Source organism: Malaclemys terrapin, chromosome 2 (assembly GCF_027887155.1).
Source record: "Malaclemys terrapin pileata isolate rMalTer1 chromosome 2, rMalTer1.hap1, whole genome shotgun sequence".
Classification (NCBI taxonomy): Eukaryota; Metazoa; Chordata; order Testudines; family Emydidae; genus Malaclemys; species Malaclemys terrapin.
Genome location: NC_071506.1, coordinates 89829861 through 89854945, shown reverse-complemented (window position 1 = coordinate 89854945; position 25085 = coordinate 89829861). Strand labels below are relative to the sequence as shown.

Below are 25085 nucleotides of genomic sequence, written 5' to 3'. Positions count from 1 at the left end.
ATGAGACAATACTTTCTATCTCCCACCCCATATATGCCTATTTACACTGCGAGCTTTCCAAAGCAGGACACTCTTTTACTATGTGTATGTAAGACCTATCTCAAGTCAGTTGGGACCTGTAGATGCTACCATAATACAAGTAATGAAAAAATACAAATACTTTAGCCTACATCACTGGAGGGCTGAATGGACATAGCATCAAGGCATCTGGGAAAGGAGTATGTGACTGACAGGCAAATTTTTGGTACCCATGCCAGAAGGCCTCTGGATGCCATAACAAAATATAATGAAACAATTTAAAAAAATGAGCGGCCTGCCTAATGTTACTTTCAGTAGTTATAGAGAAGGAAGGTCACTCTGAAGACTGATCCTGAAATATAAAGTTTAAAAATTTAAATGCACATACACTTTATTTAATCCCAAGTGCCCAGTCCCAATTGAATAAGCAACAAATTTGTTCTAGTTTCACAGTGGTATAAATGATATAATAAATCCATATGATGCATCTGTGTCCCAACATGAAACTACAGGCCAACCTATAATCCCACAAACAAAGTTTAGATAAAAGGCATGGCCTACGGGAAATAGGTGTTGGTTGGAGGCAAAGGGGAAGAAAAATAGAAATCCTTCCTGTAAGGCGTTGGACTCACCCCTGCGGTGCCTCCTGCTGGTCGTCCATGGGAATTAGCTTGTCCCAGCTCCGAAGCGCCCTCTGCAGGCCGGTGATCCGCCTGCCCCTTGGCCCCCATGTCCCTCCCAGGACCTGGTGCCCTTTTATCTGGGGGGCTGCCCCCTAGCAGTAACCCCTTTCTCTTTGGGTCTCCCCTCCCCAGGGAACCCCCACCCACTATCCCCACCTCACCTCAGAATAAGGCCACTGCCAGTCGTCAACTAGCCCCCGCTCCCTGGGGCAGACTGCAGTATAAGTCACTCATCATCGGCAAGGAGGGTTTGGACCTGCTGCCTTTGCCTACCCCTGGGCTGCCCTCTGCAACCCCCAGTACCTATTTGCCTTTTGCTAGGCCGCAGCCTGGGGTTTTCCAGGCTGGAGCTCCCCGGCTCCTCTGCCTTTCCCCAGCCCTGCTCCACTCAGGTACCCTGTCTCTAGCTTCCTGCAGCCAGGCCCATCTCCCTCTACAAACAGAGAGAGACTCTGAGCTCCTGGCTCCCAGCCTCTTATATAGGACCAGCTGAGGCCTGATTGGGGCATGACCCACCTGTGGCTACTTCCCCACTCAGCCTAGCAGCTTTTTCCCTTCCAACCGCCCTCCCTCAGGGCTGCCTTTAAACCCCTCAGGGCAGGAGAGGGTAACCACCCCGCTACACTTCCCCTTCTAGCATGTTTATGGCCTAGTGCAGGGGTCTCAAACTCAATTTACCTTAGGGCCAGTGCCAGTCCTCAAATCCTCCCAGCGGGCCAATGTCACTCACGCCGCCCAGAACCCACTCCCCAAAAACTCCACCCCTACCTGCCTAAGGCTCTGGGACGGAATTTGGGTGGGGGAGGAGGTCTGGGGTAGGGGATTGGGGTGCAGGCTCTGGGAGGAAGTTGGGGTGCAGAAGGGGTGAAAGGTTGGGCACTGGGAGGGGGTCTGGGTGCAGGCTCTGGGATGGAGTTTGGGGGCTGAGGTGTGTGTGGGGACTGGATGCAGGCTCTGGGAGGGAGTGGGGATGGGGCGCAGACTCTGGGAGGGAGTTTGGGGGTGGAAGGGTGTGTGTGCGCAAGGGGGTGCAGGCTCTGGGAGGGAGTTTGGGGGCTGGGTGTGTGTGGGGACGGGGTGCAGGCTCTGGGAGGGAGTTTGGGGGCTGGAGTGTGTGGGAAGGGGTGCAGGCTCTGGGTGGGGGTTGGTGGTGTGGCACTTACCTGGGGCTCCAAGGTGGGGTGGGCCGGGGGGCCTCTGCAAGCTTCTGCCCCCAGGCACCACTCCCGCAGCGTCCCATTGTCCGCAGGGGCGCTCGGGGTGCGGGCAGCGCACAGAAGCACAGCCCCGTCCCGCACCGCCCCTGGGCTGCAGGGAAGGGCCGGCAGCCACTGGAGCGAGCAGACAGACGTCGCTCAGCTCCACTGTGCTGCCGGGCCCCCTGGAGGGGGGGAGCGCCCAGGCGCGACAGGTGGTGCCAAGGGAGCGATCCGGCCCCAAAACTGCTGGAGCCCCGTGGGCCACATTGGGGAGGATCGTGGGCCATCTGGGAGTTTGAGACCCCTGGCCTAGTGGATCTACAGTGCAAACTCATTAGATATGCTTCCACCAGAGTTGCTTCCTCCTACACACTAGAGTAGGTAGCTATCACATAGGGTTACCATTCGTCCGGATTTACCCGGACATGTCCTCCTTTTGTGTGCTAAAAATAGCGTCCGGGGGGAATTTGTAAAGCACTCACAATGTCCGGGATTTCCCCCTCCCCCGGCAGAGCAGAGCGAGCGGCTGGGAGGGCTGCAGGAAAGTCCCGGGCTGGACTCCGGAGCAGCTTCCTCCTCCCACCCCCCCCTCCCTGCATTCTGAGCCGGCCGGCAGCTCCTCCTCCTGCAGCCCGCTCCGGCAACCCTGTGCAGGGCCAGGGACCGGGTTTTGTGTTGTGCAGGGGAGCTCAGCCATGTGTCCGGCTGGCACAGAGCCCAACACCCTGTTCTGAGCAGCAGGGTAAGGGGGGGCAGGAGAAGGGACAGGGAGGTTCTGGAGGGGGCAGTCAAGAAACGGGGGGGGGCTTTTGGAGGGGAGTGGAGAAAGTTTTGGGCAGTCAGGGTACAGGTAGGGGGTAGGGTCCTGGGGGGCAGTTGGGGGGGGTCTTAGGAGGGGGCAGTTAGGGGACAAGGAACAGGGAGTCTTAGGTAGGGGGTGGGGTTCTGGAGGGCAGTTAGGAGCAGGGGTCCCAGGAGGGGGCAGTCAGGGGACAAGGAGCGGGGGTAGGGGGCTGGGAGTTCTGGGGGGGAGCTGTCAGGGGGCAGGAGTGGGGAGAGGGATCGGAGCAGTCAGGGGACAGGGAGCAGAGGGGTTTAGATGGGTTGGGAGTTCTGGGGGGGCTGTCAGGGGGCAGGAGTGTGGAGAGGGATCGAAGCAGTCAGGGGACAGGGAGCAGAGGGGTTTAGATGGGTTGGGAGTTCTGGGGGGGGCTGTCAGGGGGTGGGGAGTGGTTGGATGGGGCGTGGGAGTCCCAGGGGTCTGTCTGGGGGTGGGGTGTGGATAAGGGTTGGGGCAGTCAGGGGACAAGAGGCAAGGAGGCTTAGATAGGGAGTGGAGTCCCGGGGGGCAGTTAGGGGCAGGGGTCCCAGGAGGGGGCAGTCAGGGGACAAGGAACAGGGGGAGGGTTGGGGGTTCTGGGGGGGCGGGAAGTGGGAGGGGCAGGGGCGGGGCTAGGGCGGGGCTCCTCCCGTCCTCTTTTTTGCTTGTTGAAATATGGTAACCCTACTATCACAGAGCTCTGGTTCTGCCACATGCAGAAGGCAGAGTCCCCAGTGCACCACCTCTCTCCTGTTTGCCACCACTGCCGCACAGTAGAAATTAAACATTTCTTTTACATATGGAGGCCTGCCCAGGAAAGCTTGGATTTCTCAGTTAGTGTTGAATGCTGTGGTTTGGGGGAGACAGAATGGGGATGTAGGGAGGAAGAACAGATGGATCATAGGAGTCAACAACAGCACTGATTTGTATTAATCTAGCTGGTTCCACTAAGGGACTCTTAACATATTTTGAACTGGAATATTTCACTATCTCCTTAGAGTGCTGGCTGAAGTACTGCACTGGATTCAAGAATTATGTGTTTTGCCATATTTCTATGAAACATCAAAATCAGCTGAGATTAAAGTAATGTTTACTTAAAGAATTCATGTAAATGTGTTTCTAGTTTCTCCCCCCAAAGGAAATTATATTACATCAGAAATTACTAACTTTCAAAAATAGGTACCCTAGTTCACACACTACCTCTTCAGTTTTACTTACCTGGTCTGTGGGTGTATAGTCAACCATACTGACGCTGTCAATTCTTTCCAGAAAGCTAGAATAAAAAACACACACACACATTTAGAAAATCGTGAACTCTACAATTTCTATTACCTTTTCAATTTTAGATTCTAACACTTATAAAAAGATGGGTTCAAGGTTAACGCCTAAGTCTAACAATTTACTTTGATCAAGTATTTTCTGTCTGCACCACACCATTTACCCAGTCCGTGTTGCAATATTATGCTTTATACTTACCGTCAGGCAATACCCACAAATAAGTCAAATGGGATCAAAGTAAATATGAATTTTGTAAAACTGCATTAAATAAAATGTTGTTTTAAATCCACACTTCCTCATATGAGATAATGCATCTGTGCAACAAGAACATTGTCAAGTTGTTCAAACCTAAAACTTAGGATTTGGTTAAAAAAAGTGGGAAGAGGAGTTTGTTTTGTTTTATAAACAAAACCTATTTAAAAATATTATTAATTTTAATAATCTACTGTAAGGGGTTAGTATAACATAATTAAGGAAATTAAAAAAAAAATTAAATGTGCCCGGGATTAATTAAAATGTGGGTCTTCCCCAGGTTTTTTGGAATTTTTTGTTTGTTTGTTTTCTTGTTTGAGCCCAGATGGCTCGTTTTCAAGGATTGCCTGAATGACTTAGAATCTGTCTTGAATTTCTGTATTGTTTTTGGTCAGTGAATCCACCTCATGGTATAAAGTTATCGTTACCAAGATTTCTCCCTAAATTAGCAAGTTTCTCCCCCATTTTTCTAATTTTTATAGGTATGCATGTGGAATTTATTTAATTACAGTGGGTAATATGAAAACATGTTGAACTCCTGACTTTCAAAGTGACTCAAACAGACGGCTTCACACACAGTCTGGTTGCAAAAATACCCCTCCAAACCCTATTTGTACAGTACTTTGCCATGAAGACAAATTTAAAGAGAATGAAAGAGACAGTGTGTATGTGTGTGTGTGTATATATATATATATATACACATATATAAATAAAATACAGTAATTGCAGTAATTTTTTTTTGTTTTCCACTGCCATAACTGCAGATAACTGAGATACAATAATCAGGGAACTCCATGATCATGAGGTTATTTTTAAATGATATGTACATTAAAAATATTACAAACAACAGCAGTATAGTTTATGCTTTAGTGAAACTAGCTACACGTGATCTGTACTGAAAAAAAATACAGCATCGTATGGTGATCATCATCATCTTACTTTATCAAGCAACAATCATATAATTAGTATCTAATAAGTCTATATTTGTTACTACTAGAGTTTGGCATAATCTCAGTGTCTTCACAGTACATTAACCTTTTAATGTAGTACTAGCAAATTTCCCATGGTTTATGTTTTTTATAACTGAACATTTGTATGGTTTTCTCAAATGTAAAAAAAACAAACCCCAAAACAAACACCCAATATTATTTTTTGCAGAGAGAAAAATAATTCTTGAATAACCTGCATATAAATTACCTACTTGATTAATTACCACAATATTAGATTATAGCTTTGACAACCAAATAAATGCACTGCTTGTACAAGTAATGGATTTCAGAAATGAGGCGATATGGAGCTGACATCATCTTACTAAACACACAGGCTCCTCTTCCATTACAACATTAAATACATTAACTTGAACTCTTTTTCTAAAATTGCTTTCCATAGACCATTAATTTCTGTGTGCCCCCAAGTACTTCTATTAATTGCCTCTTGTTGGAATTTACATTTTGCAGGTGTACATCATAGAATACTAACGATACAAGATGCAAAATTTAGATTTGATATGCTTAAAATGTGAGAATTCATTCCACCCTTATTAATCCTTATATCAGCGACATCTGAATAATGAAAATGCAATAGAAAACCAGTAAAAGTTGATGATATAATCATTTTTTCTCTTTGTACAGGTACACGTACACAACCTACATAATATGTAAAGCTAAGTAAACAGAATTAATTTCTACTGTATTTTTGTATTTACAGTATTGAAAAATCCTCTATTTGTGCATATTCTTGACAAACATTCATTCAATATTTTTGTCAAGCCTGCAGTAAGTGTTTTACATAAATTTGCACTGAAATGAAACATGTAGGCTTTCATGTGTGTAATGAAACTATAAAACATTGTACACAATCCAATTAGATTTATAAATTCACAAACCCATTTTTATTTATGAATAATTTGAATCTATAATTGGCATAATACAGTATTTAGTTTCTTCTGTACACTAATACTTTGTAGCACCATTTTTTACATATCCTGACATGGAAGAATCTGCAATTTAAGTGTGGGGGGCAAAACTGATGAAAAGGTCATCAAGCCTCTATAAGTAAACTGGGTTAGTTCACTGTTGACTTAAAGCATGTTAAAATGGACTGGAGAAATAAAAAAATAATCACCTGACATTATTCTTTCTATCTATTAATATGTCTATCTGTAGTTTTATAAATATCCTTAGCAAGTTTCCTAGGAAACTCAGCTGACAGTTTGACAAGCAATCTCTAAATTTTATATCATGCAAGCTGTGAATACAAAAGTGCCAGGTTTCAGACCTGCATAGATAGGAACTATCAATAGGTATTATTCCTTCTAAAAAAGCATGGCAATTTGAGCAACTGTAGTGGCCAGGCAAATATTTTTTGAAAAAAGGATTAATAAATACTTAGGTAACAGTAGGTAGTCATACATCAAAAACCCTTTCTAACCAGGTGAATTATCAAGGGGAAACATTTAGCTAATTATTCTATATGGATACTCCTAAAATAAACAAAATAAAAGGAAATTCTTAGTCATAAGAATAAAATAAAAATGAAAACCATACTATGTTTGTGCAAGTTTATTTTGAGCCTTATTAGAATTGAAAGACTAAACTGCAAAGAGATGCAATAAACTGCATTTACTGTGTACCTCTGATTCACTTGCACTCTACCCACTAATACATCTTCCAGGGTCTTGTCCTAACTTCCCAAACCCCTAGTTTCAAACAACTGCAATTTAGAACAGGAAATCAACACCGAACCAAACGTTTTCTTCATTCCTCAAAATTATAATACTCTGAAGCCCAGGAAGAGCAGTATTTAATTCTGCTCCCGTGACAAGTTTTAAGTCTGTTTTCCTGAGATCCTACAAAACTAGAAATGAGAATTTCATACCACTGAAAAAGAGCATTTCCTCAGATATTCTTTGGTGATAGCTACTGAAAGTGAGACCTAATAATTCCAATTGCCTCTATTTATTGAAGTCTACAGAGGTAAAGGAGGATCACAAATCTGTCATCAGTCCAAGTAAGGCAGCTGGATAGCAGTAACTGTTTATACTTTTGATAGGTCACTGAAGGCTTTGGAGACTCTTTGTTAAGAGAGAGAGGAGAGTCATCTAACTGCCGGACTCACATTCAGCCCTCTTACAGAGGGCAATTAATCCTGTGTACATGCCACAGGCAGACATTTTATGATTAGATTACCTATCTCAATTACCTATAGAACTGAAACTGAGTTCTCTTGGGTAGCTGCTATGAGAGAAGATTCTGATGATGGTAAAAATTTATTATAAAATGTCTGCTTGATCAGAGTGTGGCTGTCCGTGCCCTTTACACCTTCTACTCTCTTAAAGACACAAGACTAGAGTGTGTTGGTTTGCGGAATGCCCTAGTTTCCTTAATCCCACAAGTTCCCACTGATGGGCTTGCACTGCGCTCCACTCTGTTTCCCAATAATCAAAGTGGAGTTTGGTAAAATATTCTATTGGCGATGTACTAATCATTAAAAAAATCCACTTTATAGATGATTTGCTGATGGGTTTCCATGAACAGAGATGGCGTAATATTTAAACAGATAAACACAAAACAAACAAACAAAATCTTAAGTGTTGCTAATATATAGTTTTAAAAATTTCCTTGTGCTCTTGGAGCATTTTAGTCCATCCTCAATAGGGTTTTGCAGTGGTTTCCCATGCAGGAAAGGGGATCAATAAAACAATGAACAGACTTTCAAATTGGGCAGAGGCAGTAAAACAGCATCTGTTTTTAATCCATTCCGGAGCCTGCAGCACTTACTGTAGCTAAAAAAGAATATAGTTTTACAGTTCCAATTGTTTAGGCAACCACAGAAGAAAATAACTCATAGAGACAGAGATAATGTTACTAAATTTCGCATTTATTTATACAATATTTAAAACATAGTTATTGATAATTACACATTCTACTATATTGTCTAAGAGTTCTATTGGGAATAAACACATTTATAGTACTTAATTTTTGTACTCTAGAAGTATAAAATATCTGTTTCAATACACACACACGAGAGACTGAGAAGGTGGTTGCAAGTGAGCACAATACCTTAGCAAAGGGAGAGAAAATCTGGACTTTTAAAAAGGCAAATGTCTTTTGGAAAGCTTTGAATGTATACAATGAATTTTAAGAGCAGATGAGACAGCCTGTAGAGGGCAGCATTTACTAAACCACATACCCTTCTGTACCTGGGCAGACCCTCACTGCAGGAGTTTCATAGTGCAACCTCTTCACTGACAGAATATACATACATTTTAGTTTAACAGCATGAGCTTCCACAGAAAAAAAGTGCAAAATGTATTGTAAATGAAACCAGATTTTAATACAGAATGCTTGGGTTTAATTTAATAGCCCTTAACATATCAGAAGTGCACAATTTAAAATGGTCTATTCTCCCATTGATATGCGGGTGTAATAGACTCATTCTCTCACTGTGGTAACTAGCAAATGGACATAGCCTATAGGAAAACAGTGGGATTTGTCCAGAGGGACAGGCAATTCTCTAATCTCATTCATTAACCCTTTTACTTCAGAGCATCTTGCCAGCTCTCCTCTTTGGGGAATACTTTATAGAAGAGTCTTACATGACTGGAAGATAGCAAGGGTAAGACTCCTCCCTATCTTCAATAAGAAGGCGTTACAGGGCTCTGGAATTACTGTTGAGAAGGCTCTGACGTTCCCGATTTTGTATTTGTGCTTTGTTATTTATAGTGCACTGGACAGTTGTAGCTGCCACATTGGTCCGGTCTTATCCGATTGTAAGGCTTTACAGATCTGCATCAGAACCTTGAATTGGACCTGGTAGTGAACAGCAACACAGGATCGAGTTTAAGAACAGCGATGTAGGTTGCAGATAGGTTCTCTTTATTCCATCTCACTTAGGCATTGGGCTATTGAGCTATGTCCCTACTTGTAATTTCTTCATGAACTTTTTGTCTCACCTCAGAGAGAGTGAGTTACAATAGTACAGCCTGAAGGTGATAAAGTGTATGGATTTCTGCTACCAAATCATCAACCATAAGGGATGCATGGGGAGTTATGCATCAGTGTGCATAGGTGCTGGAACTAGGGGTGCTGGAGGTGCTGCCGCACCCCCTGGCTTGAAGTGGTTTCCATCATATACAGGGGTTTGCAGTTTGGTTCAATGGCTCTCAGCACCCCCACTATATAGATTGTTCCAGCACCACTGTCAATGTGCATCAAGGGAAGAACAGATTTCTTAAACTCCTCACAAAGAAATCCCTTGATGATGAAACCTCTCTTGGCTCGGGTAGCTATGGCATTACACAGTCCTAACTAGCACATGAGAATGCGTAGTCTCTGTCATCTTATAAATTGGTTATATCTACCATCAATCCCCACCTCCTGAAGCAAGTAGGGCTGAATTAAAAGGGGAAAAAGTTAAACCAATCTCATAATGCTTTTTCACCATTAATGAACTAAACCTCGCACTATTCCTGTGAGGTATAGACATATTATTTAACACCTCTTTATACAGAAGAAAGCAGATTCAGAGAGGTTAAAAGCAGTGGCATATATTACTGAATGGGGCCCATATGTAACCTAATCCAAGGGCCCCACCCCACAACAAATCAAAGGGCAGATGGTATTTAGAAATAGGCTTGATGAAGATAAAGAAAAATACCTAAAGCATGGGTAACTCCTATTACACAGAGTTTTGGTTTTTTGTTATAAACATCACTAGGCATTCAGTTTAACCCCTCTTATTACTTGCCAAATTGCCTTTTCCCAGCAATGTACTCTAAGCCATCTATGCAAAAAGGCCTCACAGCTTTTGGCCAAACCATTAACCTAAGCAAATACATTAAGGCAATACATTCAAGCACAATCAATGTTTTAGATATGTTTTTAGTAACTTTGTTCCATTTAATAACAATGGTTTGGGTTTTTTTAAATTGAAAGAACACACGCACACACACAAAGATCAAACAGTATAACTTCTCCATCCATTTGCCCTCTCTTGACTCCCTAAATCTGTTATGCAGCATTTCCTGTTGATGGCAGTGTGAATTTTGGGAAAAGCCTCGTTTCCTCCTAATTTAGCTAACTAACCACTTTTTAGCCCAACAGATGTTTTTGCTTTGTGAACCAATGAGAGGTCTTTGGGGATCATCATTAACCCTCTTAACATAAACACTGCCTAAGATTTAAACCTGGAAAATTGCCATTTACACAGGGATTAGCAGGCTCTGGCAGAATTGAGACTCAGATCTGTATGCCATTCCTCTACAGTACAGAACCACACTGAAAACCTTATTCATCTGCTATCCTAACATGCATGATCCCAGAGAACAGGGAGGGAAAAGGGTGAAGAGCAAAAGGAGAAAGGAGAGAGAAAGAATTTCTGCTAAACCAGGTGGTAACACAAATTCATTCCTAAAGGTCAAAATGATGGAGCTTTTCAAAACAGAAACTAAGATAGAAACAGAACTATTACCGGATGTTGCTTAGACTTGGGCATAAAGTACCCGATTCTCATTACAATGACACCAGTATAATTCTATTGATTTCAGTGGGGTTACTTCTGATTTATACTAGCAGAGAGGAGATTCAGGCCCATAATCTTTATACATATACTGGTATATCTGTATGACATACACACAGCGATCTGATAACTATCATAACTATCCCTTGTGAAATACAAAGGCTTCATACAGAACATTCTGAAATAATAATAGCCACTCTCAGTAGAGGGCCAAAAGAGAATAAATCAAAATAGTAAGATCATGTTACATATCTAGAGTGCTTTGCAAACTTAAATTGATACATGATATACAGAGATCACTTCATCCACACTGTTGGAATGGAACAACTGTTTAACACCATACAGCAACACTGCCCAACAGCTTAGGTCAGGAAGTGAAGAATACCATACGTGTACAGGGATTTAGATAGGCAGAATGTAATTACTCAATTAAAATTTGGCTGCAGTGTCTTTCATATGTCTGAACAAATAATCAAGACCTTGGTTCTATGTCCCACCCCTGCAGTTTGCTTCTTCCAAAAAGAACTTTGACACTTATGTTCTTGGAAGCCAAACTAAGGACAAAAGTCTTATTAACATTTGCCATTGTCAGATGCATCTGATTTATAAGCATCAATTACATAGCAGAAACACTCTTCAGCCCACTCTTGTTTGGGAATGCAAAAGTTGCTGGAAGGAGGTGAAAAGTAAGGAAAACTTCTCTCTGCAGGATGTTACAAGTGCAGCTTACACTTTTCTTTTGAAAGCTTATCTTGGTACCTATGTATGAGATAAGCAAACTGAAAACTTTTACTATCCTGTCAGATAATTTTAAGGCAGGAGTTTTGCCCATATGGGAAAGGTAAACGGAGAGTGTTAACAGAGAAAGTGTGAAATTAATTCTCCCAGTGTGTAAGAAGAAATAGGAAACTTGCATGGCAGACTTAAACTGGCCATCTGAGAGGTGGCAGCGAACAACAATTCTATTCTCTGAGCTGCAACAGTGGCCATTTCCCTTCTGCACTGTGTAAGCATGGATCAGTGGCCGTTTCCTTGGCCCATCTCCAATGCTCTGCTCCCATAGTCTGTCTATTTTTATTCTCAGTTGTTTTGTACAGAGGGCTCTCTGTGTACACTCCACGAGCAACCCTTTCCCATACAGGGATACTATATGGTTCAGCAACAAGGAGAACTTCTCCTGGGGATGTGGGTGAATTCCACCCAAAAGGAGAATGCTCCTTTGGGTTCTCTAAGGACACTGAAACCACTCACTGGTACTCATTTACAAAGGTGAGAAAAGATCCCCCCAAAGATGATCAAAGGCTCAGAACTTAAAGTAAGGGGAAATGTCTGGAACTGACATCCTTCATCCCAAAGTATTCTAAAGCATTTTACCAGACTACACAAAGGAATCACTTCACCCACCACTGAAGTACAGCCATCCCTCTTTGGGGAAGTAAAGGAGGAGCACAGCAACCCTGCTCAACAGTTTATAATGTTGACCAGAATTTAACTGGACACCTCCTCTCCTATTCCAGATCGCACAGACCATCTCCCTCCCATCCCCAATCACAACATCCCTTCGCAACTACAGCAATTACTTACCTGAAAAAGTAATATGAGGAAAATATTTCAAGCATTCTCAGCTGTCGTTTAAGGTAGATTAGCAGCTGGAAACGAGGACAATGGCCAGCACCATGAGGCACCGTGTATCTAACAGTGGAGATGCAAATATTAGGAGTGACCACTAAGTGCCACAAAATGGTCTTTACATTTCCAAATAAAGATGTTGAAAAATACTCATTGTTAAGTAATCGTTTAATCTTGCCCATTTTAGAACAGGATATATTTAACCACTGCATGTATTTAAGCAGTCAGTCATGACATGCACAGCATTGCTGAGCGATTATTCCATGCCTTAGGTAGTTAGTGTAAGGCAAGAAACCTGGCAACCAAGTAACTTCCATTACCTGAGAAACACAAAGGCTGCAGTTTTGTGCCTGCTGTAAGCAGAATACAGTGACCATGCCCAATTTGCTCTTAACGGTTCTAATTCTTGTTAAAATAACTAAAACCACAGTAGGACTATAAAATCTAATGCTCACTACTAGCATCACAATCGTACCCCACATACTTCTTATCCTGGGCTGTGATACCAGTAATAATAACTGGTACTAGGCTGGTAGAGGAACAAACAGGGCAAGTCTACCCTACCGCTTAAGGTCGATCGAACTTACGTCACTCAGGGGTATGAAAAAGACACCCCCCTGAGCAATGCAAGCTACAACAACCTAAGCACTGTCCACACTGGCGCTATGTCGGCGGGAGATGCTCTCCGCCTCTCTCGGAGGTGGAGTAATTATGCCAACAGGAGAGCACTCTCCCATTCGCACTTCTTCACCAGATGCGCTACAGCGGTGCAACTGTGCAGATGTAGTTCTTCTAGTGTAGACCTGCCCTCGATGAATGTTCCTCATCCCCCCTCACCACTCCCTTTCTGCCCCTTCTCACTGACACCTCTGGAGGGTAAGTTAGCAATATCCCCCATGGCATTGGTTATTAAAACAGCAATATAATTATGTTAGGTGGGGAGTAGTTATGTAACAGTTTGATTCCCACCTGCTTTCCTTTTTAAAAAAAAATTGACATTTTTTAATTAGTTTTTAAAATTCATCACTTCCCCCATCCCTAGTTAGCAGCTACTATTTTGCAGGCCAAAGCCACTAGTTTAGGGAAAGTTAGAGGAACGTCAGCTAGTTTACACACTAATGTGCACACCTAGTCTGGGATGACGGGTACCCCTCAGCTGGGAACAGGGTGTTCCCCATCCTGCAGGAGTAATCCTGCCAGTCCCATTGAGGCTTGTGGTAACTGTCTGTCTATTGGAGCCAATACAGAGTGGCAGGGAAGCTGTGAAAGAGAGGGGCCAGGGCAACACGAAGCATCATGGCTCTGTGGCTGCAATGAGCTATTCATAAGTGAACCCCTGTGCCCATGTGGGGCTGCTCGTGCTCAACTCATTGCAGGATCGGGACCTACATTAGCAACTTTCAGAGCTGAGCAACTTGACAGGCTAAAGAACGTGTTTCATGGTGCTACCATGATAAAAGCTGCAGCTTTCAATATTACAAAGCACTACTGCAGTGCAGCAAAGCTCTGTGTGTTAGAACATTTTAGAAGCTGTTGCTCCATTGGCAGGGGGATGTTGTGAGTTGCTTAGTTTCTAGAAAATGTAACAAGCACCATCACTACAAGGATGGAGTTTTGCTGAACTGATCTCTGATGCAAAGCTATTAAAGCGGTCTTCTAACTCCACTGAAGCCAATTATAAAAGTACTCTCTCTGAAACACTCATTCTGTACTGAACAACTTCTGGAGCTCCAGAAAACAGCTTCAGAGAAGAAATTTTAACTTTCTACTCTGACTTTCTTCTTAAAACGTTTTTATATCTACACCCTGTGGAAAAAAATTTAGATTTACATGAGAAGTGTTGGGCAGTGCTGCATACAAATTTACAAGTACGGTATAAATGTCAAAAATCCAGAGCTGCTTGCCAGCACATTTAAATATTGAGACCATTTTTTTTTAAAGAGAAGGACAAGATTTTAAAAACCCTACATCCACATAATTGTCCATGTCACTCCAATCTTGACAACTACGACAGCAAAATCCCTAACAATCTGCTTTTGCAGGGGAAGTTTGTACCATTTCATGGCTCAGTTTCTATGGAATATTCTGCGAAGTAGTGTATCTGGTACCTACATGAAGAGTGAGACCTAGTCTATACTTAAAAGTTAGATCAGCATAGCTATGGTGCTCAGTGGTGTAAATTTTTCACTCCTGCGTGCCATAGCTATGCCAACCAAAACCCCATTGTAGATTCAGCTAGGTTGATGGAAGAATGCTGCCGTTGACCTACCTATTGCTGCCGTTGACCTACCTATCAAAGTGTGGGGACTCTGGAGAGCCACAGCAATGGAAAAACCCCTTCCATCGCTGCAGGAAGTGCGGCCACAAGCCCTAAACCTTCAAAAGGTGCTGTAGCTGTGCCACTGTAGCACTCATCATGTAGACATGGCCCGAGAGTCACAGTTGTGACTCTATAAGGACCTGATTTTGCTTTCATGGAAGTCAATGTGAGCCTGATTCTGTTTACATGAAGGTGTCTTGACACTGGTCTGGCAGATAAAAGGGCATTAAAGTGGGTGCAAATTTAATTTATGCCCCTTTAAAGCACCTTTATAATGCCAGAGTGGTGTAAAGGGGCCTTAGTGCAAATGAGAATCAGAGCCTGAGACTTTTTCATTAATTTAAATGATGGTGGGGTCAGGCCCTAATAGTCTAATTCTGCAACGTAGTGAGCACCCCAATCCCACTTAGATGAGGGCATTCAACAACTTGCAAGAGGTGCTTAGCATTTGGCACTATCAAGCCTTAAACTGGTAAAGAGAACATCATTTGGAGCCTGAACTTCCATCTTATGTGTAGAAATGTCATATGGAATTATTGTACCAGTGACCTTCCTCAAGAAGGAATCATTAACCCACAAATCTATTAGTATAGTGTCCAAGTTAACAAAACTAGAATTTGGTTTCAATAATGCAGTGCATTATAGTTCAGTGCAAACAGAGCAGTTGACTAGTTAGCAACTACATAGTGTAATAATTAGAAACACTAAAAAAATTAACTAAGAGTGATTTTTCACTAATACCTAGAGGTTAATTTTCTAGTTTTGGTTTTCTGCTTTCAAACAAATGAGACTTTTGAAACCAAACATTGTCGCACCAAAATCTGCCAGTGTCTATTTTAGTCTAAATAAGCAGACAGCATTTCCTACTATCACTGTTTAATCCTGTAATCCCTTTAGATTGTTAGTAATAATCTTAAATGGATTACAAATAATCCCATTCAAACACCATCCTGGGTATATCTGCTCAATGAATGTACATCTTGTGTTAGGGTTTCACACATCAGGCTACAGAGCATCCGAAGATCATACTTTATTTTAAAAAAATAATAATTTTGCTTTGCAAAAGTGCACACTTGACAAAAGCTTAAAATTAATCTAGAAGAGAACATTTTAAATCATGTGCTCACATGGTAATTGTGATGACTTGTTGGCAACAGAGACCATTCTTTAATTAGGAAAGGGTAACTATTTTGATCAATATTTTCCACATTTTACAATATGTTCTGTTCCACAAGGCCTCAGTGTAATTATTTTTGTATTATTTGAATATAGTCATATTCAAAAACAAACAAACAAAACAAACCATTTAAAACAATTGTGTTTTAAAATTTATTTCAGTATTTATTTTATTATTTATTATGAATGTAAGCAGTACAAATCCTGGGGGGGAAATAGCTTCTGGACCTGCAGGTACAAAGGAGGGTAGGAGGTGAGTATGATATGTAAGAAATAAATATATTTTCTCAATAGATTCAACTGCAGAAGTGCAGGAAAAGCAGCAGTGTATGTGAGTAAGGAAGAGAACCACTGAAGCAGCAGTTTTCTGTTCTTTGGAGGTGACTAGCAAAAAAGGGAATTAATTAAATAATATCTACAACTGAATATTATTCAACAGAAATAATATGTACTAAATAATAAAATAAATATTGATATTTAAAAATCATGTTTTAATCTAATACAGGATTTGTGTCTTTCATCTGGACTGCCTTCATTACAAATATGACAGTACACTTGTGACACTCATTAGCACAACATATAATGCAGATAAAAAAAAAAAAGTACCAGAGGCCAGGAAAAAAGGGAAGTTCCCAACTGGTTTGGATGTATTCTTCTGTTTAATATCTTTTCTCCCTGAGAGTTGAGTATCAGGCCTGTGTCTCAATACAAGTACTGCAAATGCCCTCTGCCATCGCAGGACCTCAATACAGGTTGTGGAAGTTGCAAACACAGGCAACGGGTAGCAACTGGAAAGGAATTATAGATGGAATACATTCAAAGCAGTTTAAAGGACTTTTGATAAAGTATATTTTTAAAAATTGCTGTTGTGAGGCTGTGGTTCTTTAAAACTTGGAACATCATCATCATAATCCTCAATACTATTTATTTTGCTAGAAGAATGCTACAGATAAGAGATAATGATAAATAAATGCAGAAATAAATGTAGATTGTTGTATAAAAAGCAATGAGATATTCCACTTATGTGAGACTTCTGAACTTTCCTCAGATTCTTCTCTCTCGCCCCCCGCCCCCCTATACTCTATCCAGAAAGAACAGATTTAAAAATTTTATTAAAGTGAATGTTTAAAATTAAATATACAGAAGTTAAAAGGGAAGGTACTGTACATCTGAGGTCAGGCTTGGGTTATGAGGGATTACAGGTGTCAGTTGCAAGTGTGAAGAGATACATACATATCACATAACCGGCACAGACCCAGATTTGGGTGCAAGAGTTTTTCAAGTGTCAGTGGATAAGTGGGCTCGGGTACGCCACCCATGGAATGTAAAAGGAGTCCAAGTTAGTATCGGTGTAGCGAATGAGTACATGGGTGGGGTGCGTCCCTTGGTTCGTCAGGGAAGGAAGTGGGTTATTTCCCTGGTCGGTGGTCTCAATTACTCAGTGTGGTATTGGCGGTGTCCTGTGATGTGTTCCGTATAAATGTCTCTGGACCACCTGATGGAGTCGGACACCATGAGCTGTCTGATAGTACATGGCTAAAGAATCTATGAGATACTCACTAAAACCATGATTCTATAAAGCCTTGCTCGTGAACTTAACTTTAAGCATGTAAGTAGCTACACTGGACTCAATAAGACTTCTGAGCTCATTGGGACTACTCACATGTTTAACATTTAAGTACATGGCTAAGTCACGGCTGAGATTGGGGCCTCAATGAATGTCTTTTATTGCAGAAGATCTTGAATCTGCTATTTGCATGTTACAGCATAACTTCCAAAGGCTGAATAAAAAGTCTGGGACCACAGTGGGCCCAAGTCCAGCAACATGTGACACTACGCTGATCACTTCAGTTACAGAAGACCCGTTTTATTCTGAGACATGGCCATGCCAGTGTGATAATTATCTTGTTATTAAAGGTGACCTGTAAATAGATTTTTTAAAAAATCCAACTGCTTTGGATTTGGACACTCAGGTCCCCCTAGGAATTGGTGTTAGAGAGTATTCAGCATCCTTAAGAAGTGTCTCTAACTGCCATTGCAGTTTGCCAACCACCAGCCTATGTGACTCTCCAACATGCAGTGAGTCAAACTAAATATACTAAACACTCTATAAGTACATTAAACATGAATATTTAAAAACCACTCAAGAAAGTGGAACAAAATACAATTTGCCTCACACTCATAGGTCAGCTCCTGTTTCTATTGTTGTGGATATGACACACCAGGCACAGTGCGTTCTGGAGAGTCATGAGGGCACATTGTGCTTTGACAGCAAAACTCCAGGCTGCTCAAGGGAACTGAATTACACAGTTAGATGACCCTCAGCTGAGAATGCTCTGCCTCAAGTCCTAACAAATGTATATATATCTAGAGCAGGGGTAGGCAACCTATGGCATGCATGCTGAAGGCGGCACGCCAGCTGATTTTCAGTGGCTCTCACACTGCCCAGGTCCTGGCCACTGGTCTGGGGGGCTCTGCATTTTAATTTAATTTTAAATGAAGCTTCTTAAGCATTTTAAAAACCTTATTTACTTTACATACAACAATAGTTTAGTTATATATTATAGACTTATAGAAAGAGACCTTCTAAAAACATTAAAATGCATTACTGGCACAAGAAACCTTAAATCACAGTGAATAAATGAAGACTCGGCACACCACTTCTGAAAGGTTGCCGACCCCTGATCTAGAGGATATCAGAATAAATGCATCAGTTGATCACAGTTGCCACACTCGTGAGTAGGATAATAGCTTGTCTGTAAGGTAAACAGACCACAAGTGGTATGATCTTTTATAAAGCAAGACCAACACACTGAATTACACCTAAACGCAGATGGAAAAACGAACATAATGCTCAAGCACAAGTGCAAAACACTAATACCAACCGTGCTCCGCTGCCACACTAGTACTATCAGATAGTTTCTGTTATGTATGTGGAATTTCTTATCAAATCTATTTCTTTCCTGGGGCTCTCCCCCTCCAATTTTCTTCCTTTAAAGCAACTACCAAATCATAATAACTAGGCTTCTGATATGTACTGTTTAATAACAATTCAAAACAATGAGTAAAGTCCATAGGAAATGAAGATGACTAAGGGAGCGCGTTCCTTTATAACTATTTATGACACCACAACACAACACAACACACACACACACTCCTAAGAGCTATATTATGTATCTTTTAAAACTAGTTTTTAAATGCTATTGATGTAGTTTTTGAACTGGCAATTCCAAAGTTTATGCTCTCTCTCTGTGAATGGCAGGAGGAACTGCATTGCAGAAGGCAAAGATGTGTGTTGGAGGACCAGTGGGTTGATTATAGGGGTTTTTCATGTACAATGCTCCAGAAAACAAACTTTTACATATAGATAATACCACTAGAAGTTTGGTAATGAGTGGGTTAAATCAGTACAATTAACCAGTATGAAAAAATGGAATATTTCTCACCAGTAATTTCCTTTCTGCTAGCAGTGTCTCCCACAATTCTTCATGTCTGGGGCCTGGGCGGCTCTCTTCACTCTGAAGCTCAGGGAGGTGAATCAGAGTTTTGGAGCCACATGGTCTGGTCACACCCCCTTAGCTCTTCCTTGCTTCCAGATGAGTTATTCAGCTATTATAAGCTGTGAAACTTGCATAACGTCATTAATAACAAATATTCCAGAGATGCTAAAATAACTATGCACATTAGACCAAGGAAGATGGTCATATGGTAACAATTCCACTTAATATCTGACCCTTGATTCAAGAGCCATCCAGGTAGAATTGTGGGAAACGCTGCTAGGAGAAAATAAATTATCGATAAGAAATTTTCCATTCTGCTGCTCAACATCTCCCACAATTCTGACACTTAGGAAGAAGTGAGCAGTGAACAAATGGAGAGAGGATTATAGAAAAGGACAGAAAAATGAAAAATGGTCTCCCTCCCATCTATAATATTTGCTCAAAGAGCAAAATCATTTCCAGCCCATCGTCTGCAGCAGAGGACAGGAAATCCATCTTGTAATGCTTGATAAAGGTGGTAGCATTTGACCAGCTGGCTGCCTCACAAGTTTTCATGTAGATCCATTAGCTCTTTCTGCCCACAAGGTCGCTAGGGATTGTGTGGGGTGTGCCCTGATCACTTCTGGAACTAGAATTTCTGATGCCTTGCATGCTCTTACAATGCATAGTCTAATCCACCTAGCAATAGAAGACTGGGAAGCTCTATCCTTAGCATTTTGGATTAAAGGATACAAACAGGCAGCTGATCTCTTGAAGGCTGTATGTTTGAGGTAAATGTTCAGAGCCCTTCTGATAGCTAAGTTGTGCCATCTCTCTTCGGTGGGATGCTGTGGCCTTGGACAGAATGTAGAACCACCTCTCAGGAAGCATGGAAAGAAGAGTTCACCTTCGGGATAAATGATTCCAGAGTTCTGAGCATCACCTTATCCTCGTGGAACACACAGTCAGGTTCCTGCCTACAGAGGGCCGTCAGCTCTGAAACTTGCCTATGGACATGTTGGCTATCAGAAAGCACATTTTGATGGACAAATAAAATATTGACATTGACATCAGTGATTTGAAGGGATGGTTTGTCAGGGCTCTCAATACAAGGGGCAAGTCCCACTTGGGAAAAAGAGGTCTAATTGCTGGCTTGGCTAAGTGGATCACCCTTAGGAATCTGGGTACTTGGGGGTTCTCTGCGGATCCTGAAAACATCATGCTACTAAGGGCAGACACCTGAGTGCAATGATGCAGGGTTGGAGACCTTTGTTGAAGCCTTCTTGGAGAAAATCCAAGATAGCCAGAATTTTTGGATTCTAGGGTTTGCTTTGTGTTCCTGGCACCACCTGCAAAACCTGGTCCAGATAAAGGAGTATGCATTCAAGATCAATATTGTTCTACAAGAAAGAAGTGTTTTTATGACATTTGAGGACAGGCCTAATGATACTAGTGCTTCCTTTTCACTAGCCAAGCTGAAAGATGCAGCCGATTCTGGTCCGGGTGAAACAGAGGACCTTGTGAGAAGATGTCCTGTCTCTTTGGGAGCTGTAATGACAATCCCAATTTCAGCTCTACCAGGTCCAAAAACTAGGGTCTCCCTGATCAACGTGTGGTTACCAATATTACTGTCACCAGTTCTCATTTTATTTTCTCGATCATCTTCTCTAATAATGGGAAGGTGGAAACTCAAAGGAAGCTCTGTGGCCATCTGTGTGATAGGGCATCTGTCCCCATGGATCTAGGGTCCACTTCCCTGGTGAAGTACTTTAGTGTCTTCGGTCATGTGGTTCGCAAATAAGTCAGTTGAAGGCAGGCTGAACAACTGGATGATTAACTCTAAGGCCTGGTCTACACTACGGGTTTAGGTCGACTTTAGCAGCGTTAAACCGAATTAAGACTTCCTGATTCAGGCAGCACTCGGAGTTATTCACCTTGTGGCTGCTAAATCAGTCTGCCTTCTTGTTCAGATTGAGAGGAAAAACAGCTCCACCCACTGCATGATTTCCATTGCTTTGGCATATAACACTGGACTTCTTGTTGACCCTGCATTGTTCATATATGCTACTCTGGTCATGCAGTCGGACTGAATCAGGACTTGGTTCCCCCTCTAGGCTGGAGGGAACCTTTGTAGCACCGACTTGACTGCTACAAGGTCAAGTTCTAGGAGGTTTATGCTGTGGGTCCTTTCCACCAGAGTTCAGATGCTTTGAGCTTTTTAGGATCCCAGGTGTGCTTCCCAGCCCTCCAGACTGACATCGGTTGTGAAGATGAGGGGATCTGGAAGGCATATGGTCATACCCTTGTAGACTCTGCCCTGGACTGACCACCATTTTAAGGAGTTGATCATCTGTGCTGGAACCCTCACTTGAACCTTCATGAGTTCCAGGGAGAGATCCCATACTATTAAGAAGAAGCCTTGAAGGACCCTGATGTGTGATTGCTCCCATGGAATGATGCATGATATCAGGGGGCCTAGCAGTTGAAGGCTCAATGCAATAATGGGCCTCTTGCAGTTCCAAAACAACACGAGGAGGTCTTGAATCTTCTGGAACCTCTGTTGAGATAGACATATCCTTGCAATCCAAGTGTCTATGTCCATTCCCAAGTGGGGTATTTGGGTGGACGGAACCAACAAGCTTTTCTTGACGTTGATAATGAAGCCATGCATCTGCATGAGATTCAAGGTCAGGGATGTAGCTCTGTGTGCACTGCTGGAGATGCAACTCTGATTAAGATGTCATCCAGGAAGGGGAACAATTGGCTCTCCTGTGACCTGAGTCTGGCTATGATTACCACCACCATCTTTGTAAAGACCTGGGGGAACAGGATAAGCCAAATGGGAGCATCCAATATTGATAATGCTTCCTATCATAGGCAGATCTTAGGAACATGTGATGGAATGGTCAGATTGGGATGCACAGGTATATGCATCTGTTAGATCCACTGAAGTCAGTAAATCCCCCTGGGACAGCGATTCCACTACAAAGATTAGGATCTCCATCTGGAACTTCACTTTCTTTATGCACTTGTTGAGCCTTTTGAGATCTAGAATGGCTTGGATTCCCCTTTATACTTCTGAACAATAAAGAAAATGGAGTATAACACTGAGAATCTTTCTTTGGAGGGAACATTTTCTATTACTCTCATATCCAGGAGGTGCAAAATCTCATTCTGGATTAGATTGTGCTTTATGGAGTCATTCAAGATGGGGGACTGGATGAAAAATGGATGGGGTGGAGCCCTTCACTCATGGGTGTATCCCAGAGTCACTGTTTCATTGACCCACTTTTGCAGCTAACCTCACTGAGGGCCTGAAGTCCTTTTGCAAGATCTTTCTGAACCCACCTGATGGATCCCATTCCACCAGGGAGGCGAAAAGCTTCTAGAGTGCTCCTGGCCAAACTTGCAAGGAGGAAGGTGCTTATGAACCCTGCTTCTTTTCTAGGGCACTCAGGACCCATTTTAGGACTGAGGGAGGATTTGTGACCAGTGGGTAGGGGATCTCACATGCCTGTCTGACTCCTAGCCCTGGGACCTAAGAGACTGAGGGACAGAAGGCTGAGTGCCATCTGCCAAGTCTGAGGGCAGTCTCACAGTGCACCCATTTGGATTTCATTCAGTGCTTTTTAGGCTGCTCTGCCATGCGTGGAAGGTGCAAAGGAGCTGGCAGGGAGGCACTGCAGCTGAGGCTTCTCCAACACTGGGTAAAAAACTTGTGGTGGGGCGGAGGCAGGGCTAGAGAGGCCGGGAGGGAGATCACTGCTCGCCACTGCCTCAAATTTTGACAAAAAAAGCCACTCATAGGCAGACAAGAAGGCGGGAGCTGTAAAAACCACCGTCTGCATGCTACCATGGAGGCAGAAAACCTGGAAGCAACAAGAAGTTAAGGGGGCGTGGCCAGACCATATGGCTCCAGGACTCTGATCCACCTCCATGAGCTGCAGAGAGGAGAGCAGCGCAGACCTCAAGAATTATGGGAGATGCTGGGTGCAGAAATGATTAAAACATGTCAATGTGGCATAATGCTTGCAAGATGTAATTCATTAATACAGGAAAATGGCAGTGAATTTTTCTGGAAGGCTCAATGCATCATGTGTGACCATTTCTGTTAATATGAAAGTATGTCTATGTTCATAACATAATTTAGAACATAATGCACAATCTAAAATTGCTAAATAATTCTATGCGGAATGTCGTAAGACTGCAACACTTTCATAGTCAATAGTGTTATAGTACTATTTTAAAACTATATTTGATTCAGGGAAATTAAGGCAACAGTGAATGTTACTGTAGGAAATAAAATACATGTCCAGTCCACATAAACTTGCATGCAACCACTTTTAGGAATCTGTGAATAGATATTCTATCCTGTCAATATATTTCTCATATAAATCCAATTACTTGTCCTAGCATCAACCCTTTTGACTGATAATTAGATTTGTATTGCTTTGGTTTTACTTGTGAATTTACATTTAAAGGGTCTAGACTGTACCATGCGCAGTTGTGTTGCATGTTCTAACATTCATATATATTTACATTTGTGTCAGTGACCAGATTTGTTTAGGAGCTTCATTCAGATTTTCAAACACTCTATTGTACATCTCAGTGTGCATCTCTAAACTGAGCCATGCCAGGAAAATTCTGGAGGGAGGAAATTGACTAGAAATAAAGATCAAAATCAATGTCACAGCACAAGCAACTGTTTGTATATATACAGAAAATTCTAATTATTCAAGCTACTTTTTTTCCTTTTAAAAATTACCAGCTAAATTTAAACAGGAATTTTTGGGGGCTGGGGGTGGGGAGAAGAGCAAACAACTGCCGAATGATTCTGAAAGCTCAATTCATAGACTAGTCTGCCATGGGTCATAAAACAGCACCATAGAGTTTATAGGTACAGTGAGAACTCTTGACAGATACAAAAAACAGATTTAGAATTGAAGTTGAAAATTATATAAAAATAGCTATATAGATACACACATTCTAGCTCTCTGTTAGAGTACACTTCCAAAAATAAACTAGTCAAATGGATATCTTCCTAGAAAAGCTGATTACATAAGCATAATTGCACAAAACACAAGTACCTGCACTATCTCTCTGCAAAGTATAAATAGTTCAAAGTTACATTAGACAGTCTTATTTTAAAATGCTATTGTTCTAAAGCTCGTGCACTTTCTTATAATCCCTTTAAAAAAAAAAGGAAAAAAAAAGAAGTATAAAACCCCAACCTTCAAGATTCAAAATACACGTTCTCCAGTGTTATATAACGTGTAATTAGAGCTTGTAAAAATCTTTGCAAGATTTTTTCCTAGCAGTGAAAATTGGTTATTAAAAGAATAAAAGCCTTAAAAATTCAAACAGTTTGTTTTTATTTTTTAAGTTGCTTAATGTACTAACAATGTGGTTTTCTCCACATTATAAATGGCATGGAAGCATTTTCAGACCAACGGTGTTTTTTCTTTAATAGTTTCCATGACCAAATACACATTTCTACTTTTGCACCCAGTCTTCACTTTGTTGTTGTTTTGGTGACACCAAGTGACAAAGAATGCCATATTTTGCCAGTCATTAATTAAAGGAGGACCAGAGCAAGGCCATCTACAGAAACCCTGTGTATGGATCAGCCTGAGCTGAAGAGAGGCTTGGGTTGAAATGCTAGTTATTAATTTACTTGGATCCAGAGGCAACAAATTCCAGCACAGGAAGCTG

At 41.9% G+C, this 25085-nt stretch overlaps 1 protein-coding gene across 2 annotated transcripts in view; it reads right to left on the bottom strand.

Moving 5' to 3' along the window:
* GNAL (G protein subunit alpha L) overlaps positions 1 to 25085 on the bottom strand; it is a 315717-nt gene that overhangs the window by 23152 nt on the left and 267480 nt on the right. For both annotated transcript variants that reach the window (XM_054018365.1, XM_054018366.1), the window contains exon 6: positions 3939 to 3993. In XM_054018365.1, coding sequence (XP_053874340.1) covers positions 3939 to 3993 — 55 coding nt within the window. The remainder of the gene's footprint in view (positions 1 to 3938; positions 3994 to 25085) is intronic.